At 42.5% G+C, this 20,321-nt stretch overlaps 2 protein-coding genes across 2 annotated transcripts; both read right to left on the reverse strand.

Annotated features, from left to right (window-relative positions):
• Positions 1-336: 336 nt before the first annotated feature.
• iffo1a (intermediate filament family orphan 1a) lies at positions 337-8,505 on the reverse strand. Its single transcript, XM_076075289.1, has 9 exons — positions 7,574-8,505; positions 3,046-3,106; positions 2,631-2,726; positions 2,319-2,459; positions 2,042-2,229; positions 1,704-1,821; positions 1,070-1,171; positions 646-776; positions 337-493 (listed from the first exon to the last, which is right to left on the reverse strand). The coding sequence occupies exons 1-9, from the start codon at positions 8,503-8,505 to the stop codon at positions 337-339; spliced, it is 1,926 nt and encodes a 641-aa protein (XP_075931404.1).
• Positions 8,506-10,729: 2,224 nt separating this feature from the next.
• Positions 10,730-18,327, reverse strand: LOC142931408 (glyceraldehyde-3-phosphate dehydrogenase-like). The gene is made up of 12 exons (XM_076075310.1): positions 18,288-18,327; positions 17,936-17,983; positions 15,219-15,318; positions 14,565-14,674; positions 14,369-14,459; positions 13,927-14,042; positions 13,622-13,703; positions 12,731-12,882; positions 12,349-12,427; positions 12,175-12,258; positions 11,798-11,895; positions 10,730-11,071 (listed from the first exon to the last, which is right to left on the reverse strand). Exons 2-12 carry the CDS (start codon positions 17,956-17,958, stop codon positions 11,002-11,004), a joined length of 1,005 nt encoding a protein of 334 aa, XP_075931425.1. The 5' UTR covers positions 17,959-17,983; positions 18,288-18,327; the 3' UTR covers positions 10,730-11,001.
• Between the last annotated feature and the right edge of the window lie 1,994 nt (positions 18,328-20,321).

Consider the following 20,321-nt stretch of genomic DNA (forward strand, 5'->3'; position numbering starts at 1 on the left):
CACAGGAGGGCAGCAGTTACCCATCAGGTGATGAATTACTGCCTCTTTTTTATTTTTGTATTATTCACTCTAAGCTTTGCAAGCAAATTCTGGCTTTGTGTTTGTTTGACTCACACAAACGTAGCGGCTGTCAGGTTGACGTCCAGTAAAAACGGGACAAACATCAGACGGGCGGCTTTTTAAGAAGCTTGAAGATTTAAAAAATGACATTTTACATCTGCTGGTTTTAAAATAATGTCGACCTTAAGTAAACTAAAAACCACAGAGACATTGGAGGAAGAGAGGAGCGTTGGTGTGACATTATCTACCAGCAGTGTGTGTGTGTGTGTGTGTGTGTTAGGGTTTCCTCCAGGTCAGAGGAGGGATGGCGGCGTTGGCGCCGCAGTAAGAAACGCTGCTCTCAGACTCCGCAGGAAGAGCCGGCTGCTGCTGCTTCTTCTTCTTCTTCTCGTCGCTGTCGTCCACCATCAGCGGGATGAGCGAGGGCGACTCCCTGTAGAGGGAGAGAAATAATGTTAAATAATGTTACAGAAAGTTAAAGTTTTTCTCTAATAACTCCTTTTGTTTCTTTAAAGTTTGTGCCTCTCGTTTGTTATCATTTCACATCATGTCACATGTGTGTGTGTGTGTGTGTGTGCGCGTTACCCGTCTCCGCTCTGTGTGATGAGTCTCCTGCAGGTCTCCATCTGGACGTCCAGGCCTCTTTTCATCGAACACATCTCCATGTACTCGTGCAGGTGACGGTTCATGTCGCTCTTGGCTGTCGCCAGATCCACCTGACCAGGAGGACGGAAAAACACCGACGCATCAACCCTGCCGGCTCCAATCAAACACTAATATAGAGAAGTTATTCTAGTCATCCAATGTCCCCATAATCAATATCACATGACTCACAGCAATCAACACGAAACTCTCCCGGTTAAATCATCACAACAAAAGATTAAGAACGGCATTAGAATAAAAACTATTATTACTTCTGTTGTTCTTTTTTTGACTTGGTATGAGCAGTGAGTCCTCACAGTGTGACGATGTCCCCATAACGTCACAAAGTTGAGAAGAACAGACTGACCTCTATCTGGTCGATGGTCTCCTGGTATTCCTTCTCTCTGGATTTGAACAGAGACTCCGTGTCTTTAATCACCTCCTCGATGGACTCCTCCTGCTGCTGCAGCTGGAAACAACCAGCAGGTGTGTGGTGAAGAGAGAGAGACATCAAAAATAGTGTTTAAGTGTCTTTGGTTTTCTGATTTAAATCTACTAAGATGTTTAAAATGCACTTTTCTCTCTTTGTGTCTTTGTGTAATAGTTTGTGAAAACATATTTTATAATGTTTACAAGTTCACAACAATAAACTCAAAATCTCACAGATTTGTTTTTTGAGTTATAAAAGTGATGAAGTTCAATCGAAGCAGAAGTCTGAAGCGTTTAATCAGATTAAGTTATAAAATACAGCGACAGAGTAACATGTGATATAAATAAAAACAAAAAAGTCAAAATATAATAAACAGTAATAAAATAAAATGCTTGAAAAGACAGAAATTAAACCAGCAGCATCTTACTCAAAGTCATTTATATAGAGATATCGCAAGGATAATGGAAGAAAGCAGTGGTTTAATAGCAATTAAGTGTGTAGAAAGTGACGATAATGTGTGTGTGTGTGTGTGTGTGAGAGAGAGAGAGAGAGAGAGTGTGTGTTTACACACCTCTCCCTGTGTCTCCACTCCCAGAGGATATCCAGGAAAATCTTCCCAGAGCAGAAGAGTTTCCTCCGTTTCCTCCCAGGCGAGACTGTCGCAGTCATCGTCAAACTCACACTCCCTCCTGAACAACAAACGCACACGCACGCACACACACACACACACACACACACACACACACACACACACACACACACACACACACACACACACACACACACACACACACACACACACACACACACACACACACACACACACACACACACACACACACTAGACATAACAACTTCATGATTGAACATCAGTGTGTGTTGAAACATTATTGCCCCAAAAACACCCACAGCTGATTCAGCATCCTCTGCATCTGCTCGTTGATCTGATTGGCCGACGTGCTGCACGACTCCTCGTCCTTAGCCCCGCCCCCCTCGCTCTCGGACACGCTCAGCTCGTCTCCGTCGCCGCCCTTCGCCGACTGCCCGCTCTGTTTTCTGGCCCGGCCGCTCAGAGTGGAAGGGGGCGTGGCCACCTGCTGGAAGGAGACGCGTTTACTTTAAAACAAAAAAAGGGAGATTTTAAAATGTCGAGGGCCATTTTTTTTTTAAATCGCCACAAACACACCTGGAACATGTGGATCATGTCCTCGCAGTTCCTCTGCTGGGCGACGTCACAGAGACGGGCGGTGATGTCGATGCGGCGGCAGATGTCCATGTCCACCTTCATGGCCTTCTCCTGGATCTTACTGTCCAGATCTGACAGGTTCTGGTGCAGATAGAAACAGATTCTTATCCTGAACACTCACACCTTTCTTCTACATGCCAAGGACACAGTAAGCACATCCTTAAATATCTCCAATGACAGCTTGTGAAAATAGGTTTTGGTTAGTTTTAAACATTTTTCCTACATCAGAAGTGAAAGAGAGAGCAGACTCACGTTGCTGACGAGTCCTTTAAAGAGGACGAGTTCGGCCTTCAGCTGCTTCACCCTCAGAGCCAGCTCATCCTGACACACCTCGCTCTCCTGCAGCTCCTACACACACACACACACACACACACGCGCATACACACACACACACACGTGAAGTTACATCCTAAATATATAGATTGGATAATAACTGAAGATGCTCCTGTACTATGTATTTAATGTGTTTCTAAATAAAAGGAAGAGAAAGAACGTGTGGTTTTCATCCTTTGGATCAGTTGTTATTTAAACAAGAGGTTAGAGATGCGTTCAGAAGAAGAGAAGAAGAAGAAGAAGAAGAAGAAGAAGAGCCGCTACATTTTGTAGATTTTGAAGTAGTTCTGAACTGGAGCAGTTTGATGATTCAGCATTTTAAAGGTCACGTTACCTCCTCCAGTTCAGCCACCTTCTCCTGCAGGTCCACCCTGGCTGTGTACTCGTCCTCCCATCTACGAAACACACACAGAAAGCAGCGATGTTATGATATATAGAGGATTAAGCAGATAAATCAGCACTTTGTAGTAGAAGAACAGAGTCAAATGATCACATAATATTCAGACTATTTCTACGTCTTTGTCTTTCTTCCTTTGTTATCTTTGGTGACTTCTACACCAATGGGAGATGCAACGCTAATCTAAATCGTCAAAGACAATTACAACCTCAGTGAATGATAACTGAATGTCTGGCCTCATATCCACTTCATGTGGTCAGTATAAAATGAGTGAATCCGTACTTTAGTGATACTCTGACGTTTCCTCCTCAGGGCAGAATTTAAACTATTTCATCCTTTCAGTTCATGAAACGAAACCTTTAAAACTAAATCACCAAACTCCTGTCAGTCTCAGCTGTAACGCTGCATTAATGCCAACATTAGCACACTTACGATGACATCGAAACATTCAAAGTCAGTGTAGGGTCTGACAAACTGAGTCTTAATGTCCTAAAAGGGCCACCGTACTCGGGAATCCTCTTTGATTAAAGCAACAACATGCTTTCCACCGGTGGCACCCTCAGAACGGTTTGTTTTCTGCTGCTTCTCCGACTTGATCCCAACTATTTGCAACTGTTTGAATGTGTCTGTCTTTGAACTGAGACATCAGATGTGTGTCCCGTGTGAGGAGGATGAAGAACACGGAGACACAGACGAGAGGCAGCAGAGACGGTCACAGCGAGGGAGCCGGCGTCCATGTTGCTCTCGTCTGTTTGTCAGTCTCAACACGTGGCTCTGCAGTGAGGCTGCCGGCTGCCATTGTGTTTTAGAGCGGCTACGCAGAAGCTGGTTCCTCTTTCACTACGGGGAGACCAGGCCGCTGCACTCATGAGCTGCAAACTAGGACGTCATGGAGAGGACGTAAATGCAACATGTCCGACCTCCTGTTGTGTCTCTAACCAACAGTCAACTCTGACTTCCTTTCAGAAGGAGTGTTTAAATATTGTGTGATACAAACATTTACACACTTTCTTTGTCAGAGTTGATGGGAAGAATCGATACCACACTCAAAGTATGGAGGCGCTTAGCTTAGCTTAGCATAAAGACTGGGAGCAGAGGGAAACAGCTAGCCTGGCCTTGGCTCTCTACTCGCTGTTGAGTAAAGATTTAACAGACAAGATGCACGTGTTCCCTCTAATGTTAAAGAGTAACTGTGTGGTGGCCGGCTCAGATAGCAACCTGGATGACCTCGTTGTTTCAAGATGATGCTGTTGTTTAACACACACACACACACACACACACACACACACACACACACACACACACACACACACACACACACACACACACACACACACACACACACACACACACACACACACACACACACACACACACACACACACACACACACACACAGGACTTCAGATGAACGCATGTGGTGCAACGTCCACATATGTTTGGCAACGTGTTTTCTAATAAAAAGGAAATGTGATAATACAGCCTCACTAAACTGAACAGAGCTGAGAGCGCAAGAGGGAAAATTAATCCAAAGAGGGCGGTGTCGTTTGGGGATGAACTGATGTCGTTAATGGTGATGTCATTAATGATGATGTCAGCGTTTCGCCTGAGGCTGCAGAGGCTCACATGGGACAGAAGAGGGGAGGGGGGGGGGGGGGGGAAGGTGTGTGTGCAGGACAGAAGGGCAGAGATGGATGATGATGAGTCAGCAAACGTTTCCCTAAAACAAAATAAAAACACAGAGCAAGACAGCATAAAGATGGAGAGAGAGAAAGAGAGACAGAGAGACAATGAGAGGGAGGCAGGGACAGAGAGGAGACTGGGTGACATCACTGCTGGCGGTCACCGGCCAGTGCTGCATTGCAGGTACCAGCTGGGAGGGGGGGGGGGGGGGGGGAGGAGAATGAGGAGGAGGAAGAGGAAGAGGAGGAGGAAGAGGAAGAGGAACAGGAGGAAGAGGACCAAGACAGCAGAGAGAGGAAGATGTGAGACAGCAGAGTGAGGGAGATCACGTGAGAGGATAAAACAACAGCTGATGTGAATCTTTCCCCAGATGACTCCTCCTCCCTTCAGAGGAATCACAGCTCTTCTGCTTTGACCCTCATGACGAGTGTCGTCTCTGTAGAGCTGGATGAGCTTCTGAGAAGTAAACAAGCTACAATCAAGGACAGTGAGGTCTTAAGAGAATCACAGAAATCATGTTTTGTTTTTTTCCATCAGCGAAGTGCAGTAGATGTCTTCAAATACTACAATACCCATGAGCCTTAGCTGCCACAGATAGCACAGAAGCACAACTAAAAGAGAATTAAGACAACATATAAGATTATAGATGTACCACACTAAGAGCCCTTCACTTTCACAATCTGACCGTCAACTGATTTAAATGCTGAATGTTTATTCTATAAAGGTTTGTAGTCTTTATATAAACTTTAACTTTAGCTGACTGTAGTCGACCTCTTCATGTCCACAAGCTTGTACCTCTGACATGTTAATAAAGGACTGAATATGTTCTAACACGGTTAGATCTTTTGTTTTGATGAGTCGAACAGGAAGGTTTTATATCATCCGCGCCTAGAAGTGCTCCTCAGTTAACGTAGCTTATGAATGAATGCAGACTTTTACTTATGGAGAGCTGGACGTCACATATCAACCTCACAGAGTGGACAATACACACACATCCAACATTTTAACTTTATAACGTTTATAAAAAGTAGGTTTTGACCCTGAAGGTAAAGGAAACAGAAAGGAAATATTTTCAGAGGAGAACTTTCTTCAGTGCTGCAAGATTAGCAAAGTGTAAAAACTACAAACATTAAAACAAAGCCTCGCTCCCCGTTACATCAAACTGCTGCCACAGCGTTAGTCAACTACGAAATCATTCAGCAGCTGTTCTGATGATCAATTAACAGGTTTGAGGAAATCATTTTTGATTCCAGCTTCTTTAATGTGAATACTTTCTGCTTTCTTTACTCGTCTGTGACACTAAACTGAATATCTTTGAGTCGTGGACAAAACAAGACATTTGAGGCTTCAGGAAACACCGACCAAACAACTAATCGAGAACACGATCAACAGATTATCCGTTACTAAACTGATGTTCCTTTTTACGATTGTGAGTATAAATAAATCACATTAACAAAGCAAAAGCTGCTTAATTGGAGGAAATATCTGCACCACTTCTATCTCCAGCACACGTGTTTCGTTTAGTGCAGCACTGAAATTTAAACGATAACGCTGTGAAATCGATGTGAGTGAAGCTTTGACGTCCTGCCTCAGCACAAAGTAGTGCGGTCGCTGCTTTTTAGCATAAAGCAGCAAAGACGGCGTGAAACAGGTCAGTGCTCCAAAAAACAGGCGCTGAGCAAAGAAAGAAAGAGAAGAGGTTTACACGTCAGACTAAAAGCTGCAGGAAGCTGTAAATGAACAGATGTTTACTTATAACATCCTGCTCTGCACAAACTGTTTTCCTGAGGCTTTTATTTGATGCCGTTCTCGTCATGTAAGCTCCTGCAAAAGGTCACAAATGTACAGTAAGATTATTTAGTTTAGTTACTAAAAACAAGTAGTAAGCAAACACAATATTTGGTTAAATGATTACTGTGTCATATGCAATATGCTGTAAAGTGAAATATGTCGGTTTTCCAGGTAATCTAGTGAATTGAACAACAGGTTCTCACAATGATGCAAAAATAAATGCATCGTGTGTTTTTATGACTTTGAGCTCTTAGTCATAGAGTTTGAATGCACTGTAAGTCACTTTGGATAAAATCATCTGCCAAATAAAAAAAATCAGCGATGATTTGCAGCACTGCGCTCACTGACCCAAAGCCAGCAGAGACATTAAAGCGATCGCTACCTCAGCAGAAACTGTTTCGGGGTTAAATTAAAAACAATCACTCAAGCTCAGTTATCATGTTTCAGCTTTTCAGAAATATATTGTGGAGAAGGAGCTCAAGCCTGGTGGATGAGGTTAAATACACTAAAGTACTGCTGGTACATGATTACTATAAAAGGTGTATTGTGGAGAGCTGGTGACCCAATTACCAAGCACCTCCTAATAAACTGGCAGCTGAGGATTTATGGTAAAAAGTATTTTTTTAGGCTTGTTTCACAAAATGTATTTTTTAAATTAATGATTTGAAGGAAAATGATTTGTTTACTTTATAACAAGGCAAAACAATTAATAAAAACATATAATATATATATATATATACACACAGATTTAGTATTTATTTAATCTAATTGTTTTAATGTAATTTTGCCATATTGTGATACCAATATTCGTCAAATATTGTTATTTTTGTGATATTACAGTCATGGCTCATCATTACTGCCTTAAAAAGTTAAAAAGTTTCTCACTTTGAAAAGAATAAATCAGAATTCAGCCACTTCAATGTCAAAATGTTTGCATTGGAGTTGATGATCCACGTTAATAAAGAAGCATGCAGGTATAAACGACTCTCACCTGATCTTGTACTCGTCGCGTTCTCTCTTCACCTTGGCCAGCACGTTGTACAGGGCCCGGATCTCAGGTGTGATAGTGTCGACCTGGACCCCGACACCGTCCGGCTGCGTCCAGGAGACTCCCGGGCCCGAGGCGCACGACTCCCTCCCGGTGCCAAATCGGCGGGTGTGGTTGAAGGACCAGATGGTCCCGGGGAGGAAACGCGGCGGGGTTTTGTTGGTGTTCGTCCCGGTGTTGGTGATGGTCTTGGACGGGTCGGTGGGACTCAGAGCCGGGCTGAGGGAGAAACCGGACGTGGTGAGGTTGGAGTTTGAATCCGTGGAGACCGGGTTGAGGTTGCTTCCTAGGTATTTGTTGTCATAAAGAGGAGGAGGGTTCAGGGTTGGAGAGAGGAGGCCGCCGGGCAGGTAGGCCGAGCTGTTGACGTTGTGGAGCAGAATGAGACCCGGTCTGGCAGGAATAGGCCCAATGAATCCAGTCTGGACCCCAATATCTTTTGTCAGCGGCCTCTGATGCTGTCCGTCCCCTCCACCGTTGTCCTCGAGCGCCTGCTGCAGCTGCTTCTCCAACACTTTGTTCCTGCGCTCCAGCTCGTGCACTTTGGCCAAAAAGCAGCGGAAGCGCAGGTTGAGCGTCTTCAGGACGCTGATGTTGGAGCCCAGGTCGTTGCGCAGCGCCGTGGCCGCAGGGGAGGGGGGCACCCCGCGGTGTAATAAAGGGTTGTGGTTGTTGCTCAGGTGCAGGTAGGCGAGGCCCGAGGGCGGGAGGGCGCCCAGGTCCAGCCCGGACCACCCATCTGGACCGAACCCACCGTGGTCGCCCAGGAAGTAGCCAGGCTCCAGGATTGCGGAGTCGTTCGTCATCTGATGTTGGTGCTGATGCTGCTGCTGCATGCTCGAATAGGACAATCTGAAGTGCTCGAAATCCGGCATTAACCCAGACTTCTATACAGGCTATTCAACTCGGAAAAAGTATTCCGTTTACAACCTGATTATAGGAAGGAAACGGATCCAGGCCCACTTTGTTTTTGACTCTCCCCCCTCTCCTAGATCCTCGCTATTCACACCTTTATGCAAAAAAGAGCTGTGGGCTAAGGTCTGGTGATGCTTCACGGGCCCAAAATCGCAGCAAAATAACAATTTCCCAATACAAGATTACAGTAAACCCTGATGACTATACGCTATGGGAAATATACAGTAAGACAATGTGCCTCTAAACTCGCAAACACACCGCTGGTCGCTGCAGCAAAACGAGATGACTGAGTTGACTTTCACGCAGGGATCAGTCGCGAGATCACAGAGGCGACGCGCACTATCATAAAAATGTCTATTCTAAGCGTTAGAATAAAGCGCTTTGGATATATTTTGCAGCTGTAATACAAAAATATAAAAACCGTACCTGGCAGCCAGAAGAGGAAACACTAACTTTGGCACTAGATGACGAGGTAAAATGAGTCTTAAGCAGAGAGGTGCTGCAGAGCTCACGGGTAAACACCAGTGAACTGACTGCGGCTTTCACATACCGTACTGACTGTTACAGAGGAGCACCGTGCAGTCCGCCCGGGCTACCGTACTGCCTGTTACAGAGGAGCACAGTGCAGTCCGCCTGGGTAAAACTTCCTGGATCAATTATATGGAGACTAACGTTACTCAATCTGAGGGTTTTTTCAATGCCTTTTAATTCACATTTCAAAACAAGAAATAAAACGCAAATGTCCTCCTTTAACCCCCAAACGGTGTATTGCCGTTTGAATTAACGTTAGCTTTCCTGTGGTCTGGCTAGCTAACAGCTAACGCTAACTTAGCTAACTAATGCTAATTGGCTCCTCCCTCCCAGGTAACGTTAGCGTAATTTAGCGAATAACATTTAGCAGGATGCAGTGGTACAACTGTATTTATTACTAATAAACCCTTTAACACATACACACGTCTCCACATGTGTTTGCTGGTACGTTAACTATCGTGAGTTGTTCCTAGTTAATCACGGTTAACGGCCAACGGTCAGACTTCTACGAGGAGGGGGGCGGGGTTCATGTCGCACTTTTTTTTTTTACACAGGAAGTGTTCCACTTAGCCCCGCCCTCTTCTCCGGGTGTACCGTGTCGCAATAGGCTGATTTTATTTTTTAGGCTTTTCTCCCAGAAACTAAATTTTATATTCTGCACCAAACTCAATGTCGCTAAAGTGGAATATAACAGCTGTTAAGATCATGGCTGAAAAAAAGCCCTCTTAAGTTTAATTAAATAATTTAAATTTAAATTATTTAATTAAATTATTTAAATTTAAACTTTGCAGACTCGACAAATTAAAATTTAAAAAATAAATGACAAAATAATATATATATTTTAGAAAGTTCTGAAACTTGTGACATGTCAAAATCTCCGTAGTAAAAAAAAAGTAATATTTCCTCACAAATATAAGCTACACTTTGAAATTCAGCTGCCCATTAAGCTTGTAGTGCACTCCCCTATATACTGTTTATATTCCTGGTAAATATAACAACATTTTCCTCTGCATTTCTTCCTTTAGATCTGCTTTTATAAACTGTTCTATTTTATTTATTTATTTTTATTCTATTTAGACATTTAAATATCCGTTTATACATTTTCTTGTGTTTGTTGCATGGGGGCTACAACTCAATTTCATTGTGCAATCCTGTATTAAATAATGACAATAAAGCTTTGAACCTTGCTGCATGACAGACAGATTAATGTAGATCATGGATGACGCAAATAGAAAAACATTGTGATGTTTCAGCATGTCAGCTGGCTGAATGTTCGGGTGATATTTTCGCCCCGACAACAAATTAGTGAATTAAAAGTGACGTGTAAACCACAAAGGGGGGCGTCTCTAACAGTCAGAGGAGGGGTGACACTGTCGTCGTTGATTAGAGGTAATTAAGAGAGACAAATGATTCATGCAACATTATCAGGAGTGACATGTCTCCCCAGAAAACTACTGTCCTCCCCCCCAACTCTCCTCTCTGGGGTTCAGTCTAATAATGTTGGACAAATTAACTATTTAATTACATTTTGGCCATTTTCCCAGAAATGTATTCCCTATTCTGCACAAAACTTCATGTAATTTGAATATAAAAACAGACCTATTAGGTAGATTATTTCCACTAATCACAGAGAGTATAAACTACATCACAGTCTTTCCACAAACTAGAGGACTTTATTATCATGTTTAGTGCAACCAGACCGTTCAGTACAATACAGTTCAGTGATGGAAAAAAAATCACCTCTACAAACACTGCTTAGTGCGGACAGAGCACACGCCACGCATATCATATAAAAAGGTATTATAATCAGTATTTGTTGTCAGTTTGTCGTAGAGGATGTTTTGCTCCCGGGTAGCGGATGGCGCGGCTTCCATGTTACAGGTGAAGGAAGAGGGGAATCATGGGAAGGAAAACGAAAGAGGACTTCACTCCTTGGAGAACATGTGCAGGATCAGGTCGCACACGCGGGTGCTGTAGCCGTACTCATTGTCGTACCTGCAGACAAGCAGAGATATTTATGAATGGGAATAACTTGTAAAGCATGGTTTGTAGAGCAAATAAACATTTACATTTTTCAGAATTCAGTGCATAAATGTGCATGTTTTAAGGAATTATTTACTAATAGAAAAAAATGCTCTTAAGTGTGCAGGAAAGGGAGATTTAATGGAGAAAAAAAATGGTGGACATATTGTCAGCACGGAGTTTAATAAAGAAGCAGTGACACTTTGTGAGCAAAACGTAGCTGCGTCTTTAATAAATGTTGCGTTTATTATAATTAAGACATTGTTCCCTGTAAAAGTCTGCAAGTGTGATTTCTTGAATACTTTCCTGTCTGGTGTTTAAAGTGCTCCTTAGTGGGAGAACAACAACTGTAAACATGTGGAATGTCAGTTGTTTTTTCCGCTTACGGTTGAATAATTTGGTCATTCAAAATTCAATTCCATCATCCATTTCTCATCCATCCACTTTAGTCATATGAAGTATAATTTATTTAATTTTTGTAAAAATAAAGTTAGAAAAGTGACGTAGTTGCACAGCTATGAATACAAACCTTCATTTCTTTGTTATGATGAATATGGACTTTTTAAATTCGTATCTTTGAGGCACAGCTAACAAATCTGGAAGGCCTCCCCCTTCATTACAGTTTACATAAACTTTCATCCATGTTTGGTCTCAATCAGTCGATCAACGACCCCGCTACGCTGCGCGCCTTTAGCTCACCATGAAACCAGCTTGACGAAGTGCTCGTTGAGGGCAATGCCGGCGCCGGCGTCAAAGATGGAGGAGTGAGTGTCGCCGTTGAAGTCTGTGGACACAACCTGAGCAGAAAGAGGACCAAACACAACAGGTTCATACATGCAGAGGAGCAGCAGACAAATGTACAAAGTACAAACACCTGCAGATTTGGCTTCATGGGTTATAAATGCAGTTGGTTTTTTCAGTTTAAAGATTCTTTACGAGTTATAATAGATGTGCTGCCATCTAGTGGCTCGTACTGGGCTCTACGCACACTCCCATAGAAAATGTTCTGTTCATATATAGGTCTAAAATTATACATGATGACTGTCTTGTTTCCATATGTTTTTTTCTTTCTGTACCTGGTCCTCTGTGTATCCCAGAATTCCCTTCATGGGTCCCTCAGAAGCCGCCTTGATCACCTTCTTGATGTCGTCGTACTTGGCCTGAAAGGACGAGACATTTTAATTAAACGAGGATTTACGTCACAGACGGTAAACTGAGGGTTAGGTTTTGAAAGGTTAAGAGACACTCACGGGCTTCTCCAGACGGACGGTCAGGTCAACCACAGAGACGTTGGGGGTGGGGACACGGAAAGCCATGCCGGTCAGTTTACTGTGAGAAGAAGAAACATCAACACACATTAGAAACAGATGATTTTAGGTGTGTTTTATTCCCTGTGATGATCTCTCCTCAAAGGGGGATATTAACACTGGACTTTAGGGCTGTCCGAAAGAAATACGTAGTACGATAAGACTGTAAAACTTTCCAAAAGGAGTCTCACAAAAGCACCAGTTTAAATCTTTTGTATGCTAGAGTAAGTTTCTTTAAAAAAAAAGTAATTTAGCATGAAAAAAAGCACAACAAACGACTAATTGCAAACGCTAAGTAAACCAACCGGGCGACGGTGAATCGTACCCGTTCAGCTCGGGGATGACTTTGCCGACAGCCTTGGCGGCTCCGGTGGAGGCGGGGATGATGTTCTGTGAGGCTCCGCGTCCGTCCCTCCACAGCTTACCGGAGGGACCGTCAACGGTCTTCTGCGTGGCGGTGATGGCGTGGACGGTGCTCTGGAGGAGAGGGAGCAGAATGATTCATTAGATTCATCTTTTATGTGTTGAATCAGATTGTTAAGATTATATTGTGTGTGTGTGTTAGATAACGCCCTGCTGGCACTTTTGTTAACGAACCGTTCGATCAATAGACGACAGTATTGTAAAATATGGTTTTCTACATCTTTTATAAAATATTGTAGATATCTCTATCTAGTCTAGTCTATATTTTATTTTTATTTCATGCCTTGTGGTTAAATATGGGTTGTGTATGTTTGTTTGTTTTAGTGTTCAAAATTAAATAAATAACAAATTCAAATAAATAAAAATACAGTATTGTACAAGATCAGGGCATTATATCTCACACATCTGCTCTAAACACAACAAATAATCAGAAAACTGGTCTAACAAACCATCAAGTTAGTGAAAGAGTCAGCTGGTCTGATCGTTTTAGTTCTTCTTCAACACCAAGTATAAATAAATATAATTCACCTGAAGAATATGAGTCAACAAACCACAGTGAAGTGATTTGTTTCAGCTTAATAAATGCAGAAAATAGTTTGTTTTTCTTAGTTTTGGCTGCTGGTCATAGTAAGTACGCTTTTGTTAATATAAATGTATAACAAATCTTGAGTAGACAAACACAGCTGCTCAGTTCAAACTGAGCGTTTTAATAAAAAGTAAACTTTCCGACTTCTGGTCTTAAACGCTCTTTAATAACAGCGGTTTGAATGAATGAAGCGTCCGAGTTCTTTACCATGAGACCCTCAACGATGCCGAAGTTGTCGTTGATGACCTTGGCGATGGGAGCCAGGCAGTTGGTTGTGCAGGAAGCATTGCTATGAAGACAGTGACCACAGGTTACAAACCCCACACACAGTTAGTGCTACTTTCATCAAAAGGTGTTTTAAGAGATGAACTCGGTTTGACATTTGTTTTGCAGAGCATTTAAAGGCATCCAGATGTTCTCATCCGTCTTCTCCAGCTTTGACGACACTTGACATGCTGCGTCGGAAATCTATAAACGTGACTCCTTCAGATCCAGAATCAGCAGCGACTCACCTCACCACCTTCAAGGAGTTGTCGTACTTCTCGTGGTTGACGCCCATGACGAACATCGGGGCGTCAGCGCTGGGGGCGGAGATCAGCACCCTCTTGGCGCCGCCTTTCAGGTGAGCCTGGACGGGAAACGAGGAACGCAGTAATATTCATTACATTTTAAATGAAAAACAGAAATGACGTAGCTCTAAAATGCATCATCAAACCCTATATGTTATCATTTGTAGCTCCCTTCATGCTCTAGAATCAAATAATGTATTACACTACAGTAGATTTTAAGAATAATACTATAATATTTATTCTAAATATAGAACTATAAGCATGTTTATGTCACTTTAACTAACTAACTAACAAACATGTGAAAATGAAGTTAATCCTCAACAGATTAAAACATAATCTATGTTTTTTTAGCTGAAACTGCCCGTTTCTTCTACTTAGAACTCACAGAGGCTTTCTCGATGGTGGTGAAAACACCGGTGGACTCCACGACGTATTCGGCAGCAGCGTCGCTCCACTTGATGTTGGCGGGGTCCTTCCTGTTTGATCACGTCAGAGAGGTTAAACTCTGCTGCGATCAGACTCGCAAGGTAGAAGAAAGATGTAAAAAGAATGCGACTCTAAAAAAAACAAAGTGCGCGTACTCGTGGAAGACCATGATGTGCATGCTGCCGATGACCAGCTTGCCGCCCTCGGCCTTCACCTCTCCGTGCTTCCACACGCCGTGAGTGGAGTCGTACTTGAACATGTAGACCTGCAGGAGGAGAAGAAGGGAAAGTAGAAGACACGAGTATTAACAACCGCATCTTACAAGAAAGGATCTGATGAGCTAAGAGCAGCGTCTTTAGTCAAAGTAGCTCCAACATGTAGCATCTCCAAAGGTTTCCAAACATTTATATTTGCTCTCTTCCTTCACTTAATGATTTAAAACTCCTCATTTTGTGACTCCTCAAAACCCAAAGATCATTTTGCAGATTCATCTTTCTAAACCTGCCTGTTTTTTTACACTTAGCCATTAGTTTACAGCAGCGTGGTCGAACTACAACCCGGTTTTTTAATACAGATGTACAAAGACATACATGTGGTTTTCTGGTGTAGAAACACAGTTTTTCTTACAGTATAACTGGTAGAAAATAACACATTCACTATGGTTTGGGCCTGTGACTCCTGATGTTCTTCTGTTTATGACCCACAATCTGAGACGTTTGGCTTACGGGATCATACTTTCCCATATTTCACCAAAAATAAACTACTAAAAACAGTTTCTCTCAGAAGAAACAGGGAGAACATCCTCTCACCATGTAGTCCAGATCGATGAAGGGGTCGTTGATGGCCACCACCTCCATCTTGCCTCCTGAGATGGCGGCGCGGGTCACCAGACGGCCGATACGTCCGAACCTGAGACGCAGGAGGAGAAGAGACACTCAGTGTGGAAAGACGCCATTTATTTCACAGTTTAGAGAATTCAAACAAAGAGACAACCGCACATGAAACATGGATTAAAGGTTATTTATATCAAGGAGCTCTAGAGGAGATGTTTTATCTGTAAAATCCCGACTTGTCTTTTTTAGTTCAGTGTGACCGCTTCTCGCCACACTTCCCCTCTCTGACCAGCAGGTGGCTCCAAGAGCCAAACTGAGTCCCAGTGGAGGACAGCAGGGCCATAGAAGGCCCGCCGCCCTTCACCGAAGATAACAATGGCTGGCTGCCGAGAGCCGGTTCTGCACCTAATATGGCAGCCGTCACGGCGGGTCGAACAGCAGACTTTCATTTTACATATCAACCACTTCGCTGGAAAGGAGGAGACAACTCTGATAACGAGAGATCATCTAAGAGAGTGTGAGAGGAGACATGCAAGCAGCATAAAGGACCAGCGTGGTGAAGAAGCGTCCATGATAATCAAGCTGAACAGCAGGTAGAAGCAGCAGAGAGGGGGTTTAAGAGGTGCTGTTATGTAACGTCTCATGTCTCCAGGAGTCACGTTACATACCGACTGCAAGTTGTCAAGGGCCAGTTTCAACCCCCCCCCCGTCTATCTGAATAAAAGGTCAGGGTTCACCAGGAAATTAAAACCGCTCGCTGGAGGTGGAAGGTCTTTGCTACAATTCCATGTTCTTTATATCGAATACGGATACAAATGCTTTCCTATTTATTAGAAAATAAGGGTTGTAGACGGGTTTTTCCTGAAAAGGCTGAGGTTCTACCAAGAACCATTTGATTCTGAAGAACCCTTTTTCTTTTCAAGGGTTACTTGTTAGACTAAGGGTTCCATTAAGAACCCTTTTCATCCCAAAAATAACTTGAAGAAAGAAGTCTTCAAATTCAAAAGGGGTTTTCAGTAGAACGCCTTGAGGAGGGCTCTAGATGCATTCCTTGGATTATAAAAAGGGTATTTGGTAGAACTCTTTGTGTGGGTTCTAGATATAACCCGTGAATTCTAAAAGGTTTTTTGTGCGATGTCCTGGGTGAGTTCTAGATGAAACGCTTGGAAAATAAAGGGGTTATCGGTAGAACCCCCTGGTTTGGTTCTTGTTAGCTACCTTAGAAGGTGGAAAGGTTCTGGATAGAACCACTGAGGGTTCTGGGTGGAACCATTACGCCAGAGATGAGTTCTCAATATAACCTCTCATAGAGGGTTCCGGGTGGAACCATTACACCAGACATGAGTTCTCTATCGAACCTCTCATATGTTGGGTTCTAGGTCGGACCATCTGAAAATGTTCCACCAGGAACCAGAAAGGGTTCTCCTATTAGGACAAACTGAAGAACCCGACATAGTTCTAGTGAATTATCTGAGAGGTTTAAACTTGCACAGTCTCTCAAGATTTAGGAATGTCAAAAAGTGTGGAACAAAAACAAAAGTCGGACACATTAGTGTCAACAATATAAGACTGCAGGTCGAGAACATAGAGAAACCTTTACTGTGTATTTGAACCACGCTGACTCCACACTGCAGAGCCAGGGGCTGCCCTGCCTTGCTCAAGAGCAGAGCGACCAACTTGCATCCAAAGAAATGATTCAACCATAAAACCTCATTGTCTACATTTCTGCCTTCCTTCACAGGAGGAATGGGCGTAAGAGGCTCACTCGGTTGGCTTTGGGAAGCCACCAAAACAGCCAGAAGGCCAAAATGGATCTGAGCCCGTCTTCTGTTTCTAAGGCTCACAGTTGGTTTCGATACGAGGGCCAGAAATAAGAGGAGCTAAATCTCCCAGCAGGCTTGACAGCAGCTGCTTCTTCTTTACAGAGGAGGAGAAATTATAACACTGGGGGTCTCACAGTACGATCTCTGAAAGTCGGCGGAAAAGGTTAGAGCGTTAAAAATAGACGAGGGGAGAATAAAAGGAATGTGACAGCTGAGGAGACTATAAATAAACCAGAGAATAGACGGGTCCCGTCCAGAGTCCTGTCCCACCAACAACCACATTCAGACAGAGAAAGAGCCCCAAATAAACAGGAAATAGGTTATTTTAAGGAATATTGTGGAGGAGATTGTCAGATAATTAAAGTGTATGCCTCTTTATATATTTTATGTTGCGTTCAATTCATTTGTGATTTAAGATTATTCCTTGGATACATTTTAGGGTTCAGTGTCTTGTTTAAGGACACTTTACATTTATGTAATTTTGTTAATTTAATGCATTTAATGTGACTTCCACTCATGGTTTTAAGGCTTTAATACTGTACTGTCAAGTAGAGCTGCAACTAACGATTATTTAAAATTAATTTATTAATGTGCTGATTATTTTTACAATCAATAATTGTAATAATAAGAAGAATTTAGTTCACAAAATGTGAGGAGATGCTTAAAATTCACATTTTTCCAGAACCAATGGTGACATATTCGAGGCGCTTGTGTCATTTTAATAACTCGTATAATAAATATCCACATTTCATCCAGGATATGGAGAAACGTTTTAGTTCTGTATAAGGAAGCAGCAGCTAAAAGCCTGAGATTTGTGTTTAATTTTAAGAATACTCTGACTGACTTAAACCTGAATAAAAGTCAACTCACCCGTTGATTCCAATCTTCACCATTTTGTCTGATATGTTCTAGTCCTCACTGGAAGGGAAAGATATAAGACACAATGCATGTTTAAGCATCATCTTTGCATCATGCAAAAGTATGAAGCTGCAACAATAAATACAAACACTCATAATTACAAGACTAAAACCTTGAATAAAAATGCAAAAAAAATCTAAAAGTTGTAAAAGCAGCATGCAGATCAATTAGAAGACCAAAGGAATTCTGAGATGAGATCCACAAAAAGTAAATTTTTTTGACAGTTTGTTGCATAAAAAAACAGAACAAAACTCTCAACATTCAAATGTTAATCGACTGAAAATGAGTTTGGTGAATAAAGTACCGTTTGTGAAGTCTGTCCTCGCGGGGGGAGAAGTGAAAGCGGGGGACGATCTCGAGGAGTCACTGCTATTTATTCCCAGCGCGCGACCGCCGGACACGCCCTCTCCCACCCCCTCGCAAGTCAGAATGTCAAGGTCGCGTGCAGCTGCCTGTCAATCAACGAGTCACGAGGTCTACAGGAGAGAGGGATACAAAAGACCTGAATTCATTTTGAACAAATTATTTATTTTATTTCGACAGTATGTGACACATTATGACCTTTTTTATTTACTATAGAATACTAAAACATCCGCCAAGAAAAGTAGTTCCAGCGCAGGGGGGGGATACACAATGTGGTTGCTGAGCGACATGACGAAGCGGCACAAACTAACCCGGAAGTGATTTTTAGATAAAAAAATTAATAAAAAAGTGATTTCTATGAAAATAAAAGCGATATTTAACACATTCCTCTTACAAACTAAAGGCTTAATTCAAACTGCCCTTGTTTAGATGTTGTTGTTTAAATAACATCAGTGTAATAAATACAGTAGGCCCTACCTATCTATCTATTATAACCACAATAATATGATTTATGTGTGACAAATGATTACAACAATAAAAGAGTAGACAGCCAATCACATAACAGGCTCTGCACTATTTTTCTATCTTTACTGACAGGCAAACGGTGTCACTGCTTTATGTACTTATTACTTTATTTCATCATATCTTAATCACATTTTTATATTCAACCGCAGACGTCCATCTTTGTAGCTGCATTGTTCTCACAAACTCACCATTTAGCATCAAGCACCCGGTTTGTTTTAGTGCCACTGATGAAGAAATAAAAGCTCTTGACTTACATTAATCACTAAACACAGAGTTTGAAATCAGAGGCCTTTCAGTGTACATTAGAGAGAATGCAGGTATCAGACACTTCAGCTTCGGCTTCACTTTTCAGAACCCTAAGTGTCCGCCTGGAAACACTTGACACAACATCGATCTTCAAAACTAATTCATAAACAATCGGAATATTCATTTCTTATCTCAGCAAAACCAAATAATGACAAAGACAAATGTCGTTGGTTGAGAGCCGTGTGTATCTGAAAGCTCCTTGTGTCCAAGTCTATTCTTGGCTAATCAGTCTGCAGGCCATGATCTCCACACATAGCAACTCACATCCATTATATCGTGTCGACACGCTGTTCAAACACAATGGTGCAACATCTGTCCAGTCTGTTAATGATGGTGTGTGCTGCACAGTTTATTAGGCAACATAATTGATGAGGCCTTATGTGAATTGGGTCTCGATGGTTTTGGAAACACTGCTCGGGTGAATATTTGTGTCAGCAGGAAGGTGAATGAGGGATTAAGTCTATAAATAGAAGAATATAGAATAATCCCAGAGTTACGTAACACGAATCATGTGTGGGATCCGAATACTCACAATGATCGGGGGCTCGACGGACATACAGTTCTTTAAGTCAGCCAGCGCAGGTTGAAGTAAAGGTCGGCCTATAAATATGAGGCCCGACCTTCTCATGCACCGAGCCTGAGCTCTCTATATACGGCCTCGCTATGTCAAAGGGTTGTGACATTTGGCAGGACGACACGGTGAGCCGGGGCGCCGCCGTTCAGGGAGGTCAGAGGTTGACTCAGTCCAGAAGGTCTCGGAAAAAAACCTAAATGTGACAGACGATTAGTTTTGGATGTTTGAATGAGACGATAAGAGACGTGTGGTTATGGTGCAACGCTGTGCAAACCTGGAGGAATGCATTGTGATCGGTCGGGGCCCGCATTTTCAGCTGCACTGATAATTTTCCATTCATGATCCACTATAACCGTTCTCTATCAGGAAATAGGGAAACAAAGGGAACCTGGTTGCAACAGCTGGCTGGTGACTCAAGTCCGACCCTCTCCTCTCCTGTGTGATATTTGTCTTTTCTGCCTCTCAGAACCTGTTGGTTTGTGGGTTTTTAATATTTTTTAATACTTTTTTTTATGACTTCTAATGAAGTCAGAGCTCTTCCATCATATCTCTCTCTCTCTCTCTCTCTCT

Source organism: Anarhichas minor, unplaced genomic scaffold, assembly GCF_050575085.1.
Source record: "Anarhichas minor isolate MPS153535 unplaced genomic scaffold, ASM5057508v1 ptg000051l, whole genome shotgun sequence".
Lineage (NCBI taxonomy): Eukaryota > Metazoa > Chordata > Actinopteri > Perciformes > Anarhichadidae > Anarhichas > Anarhichas minor.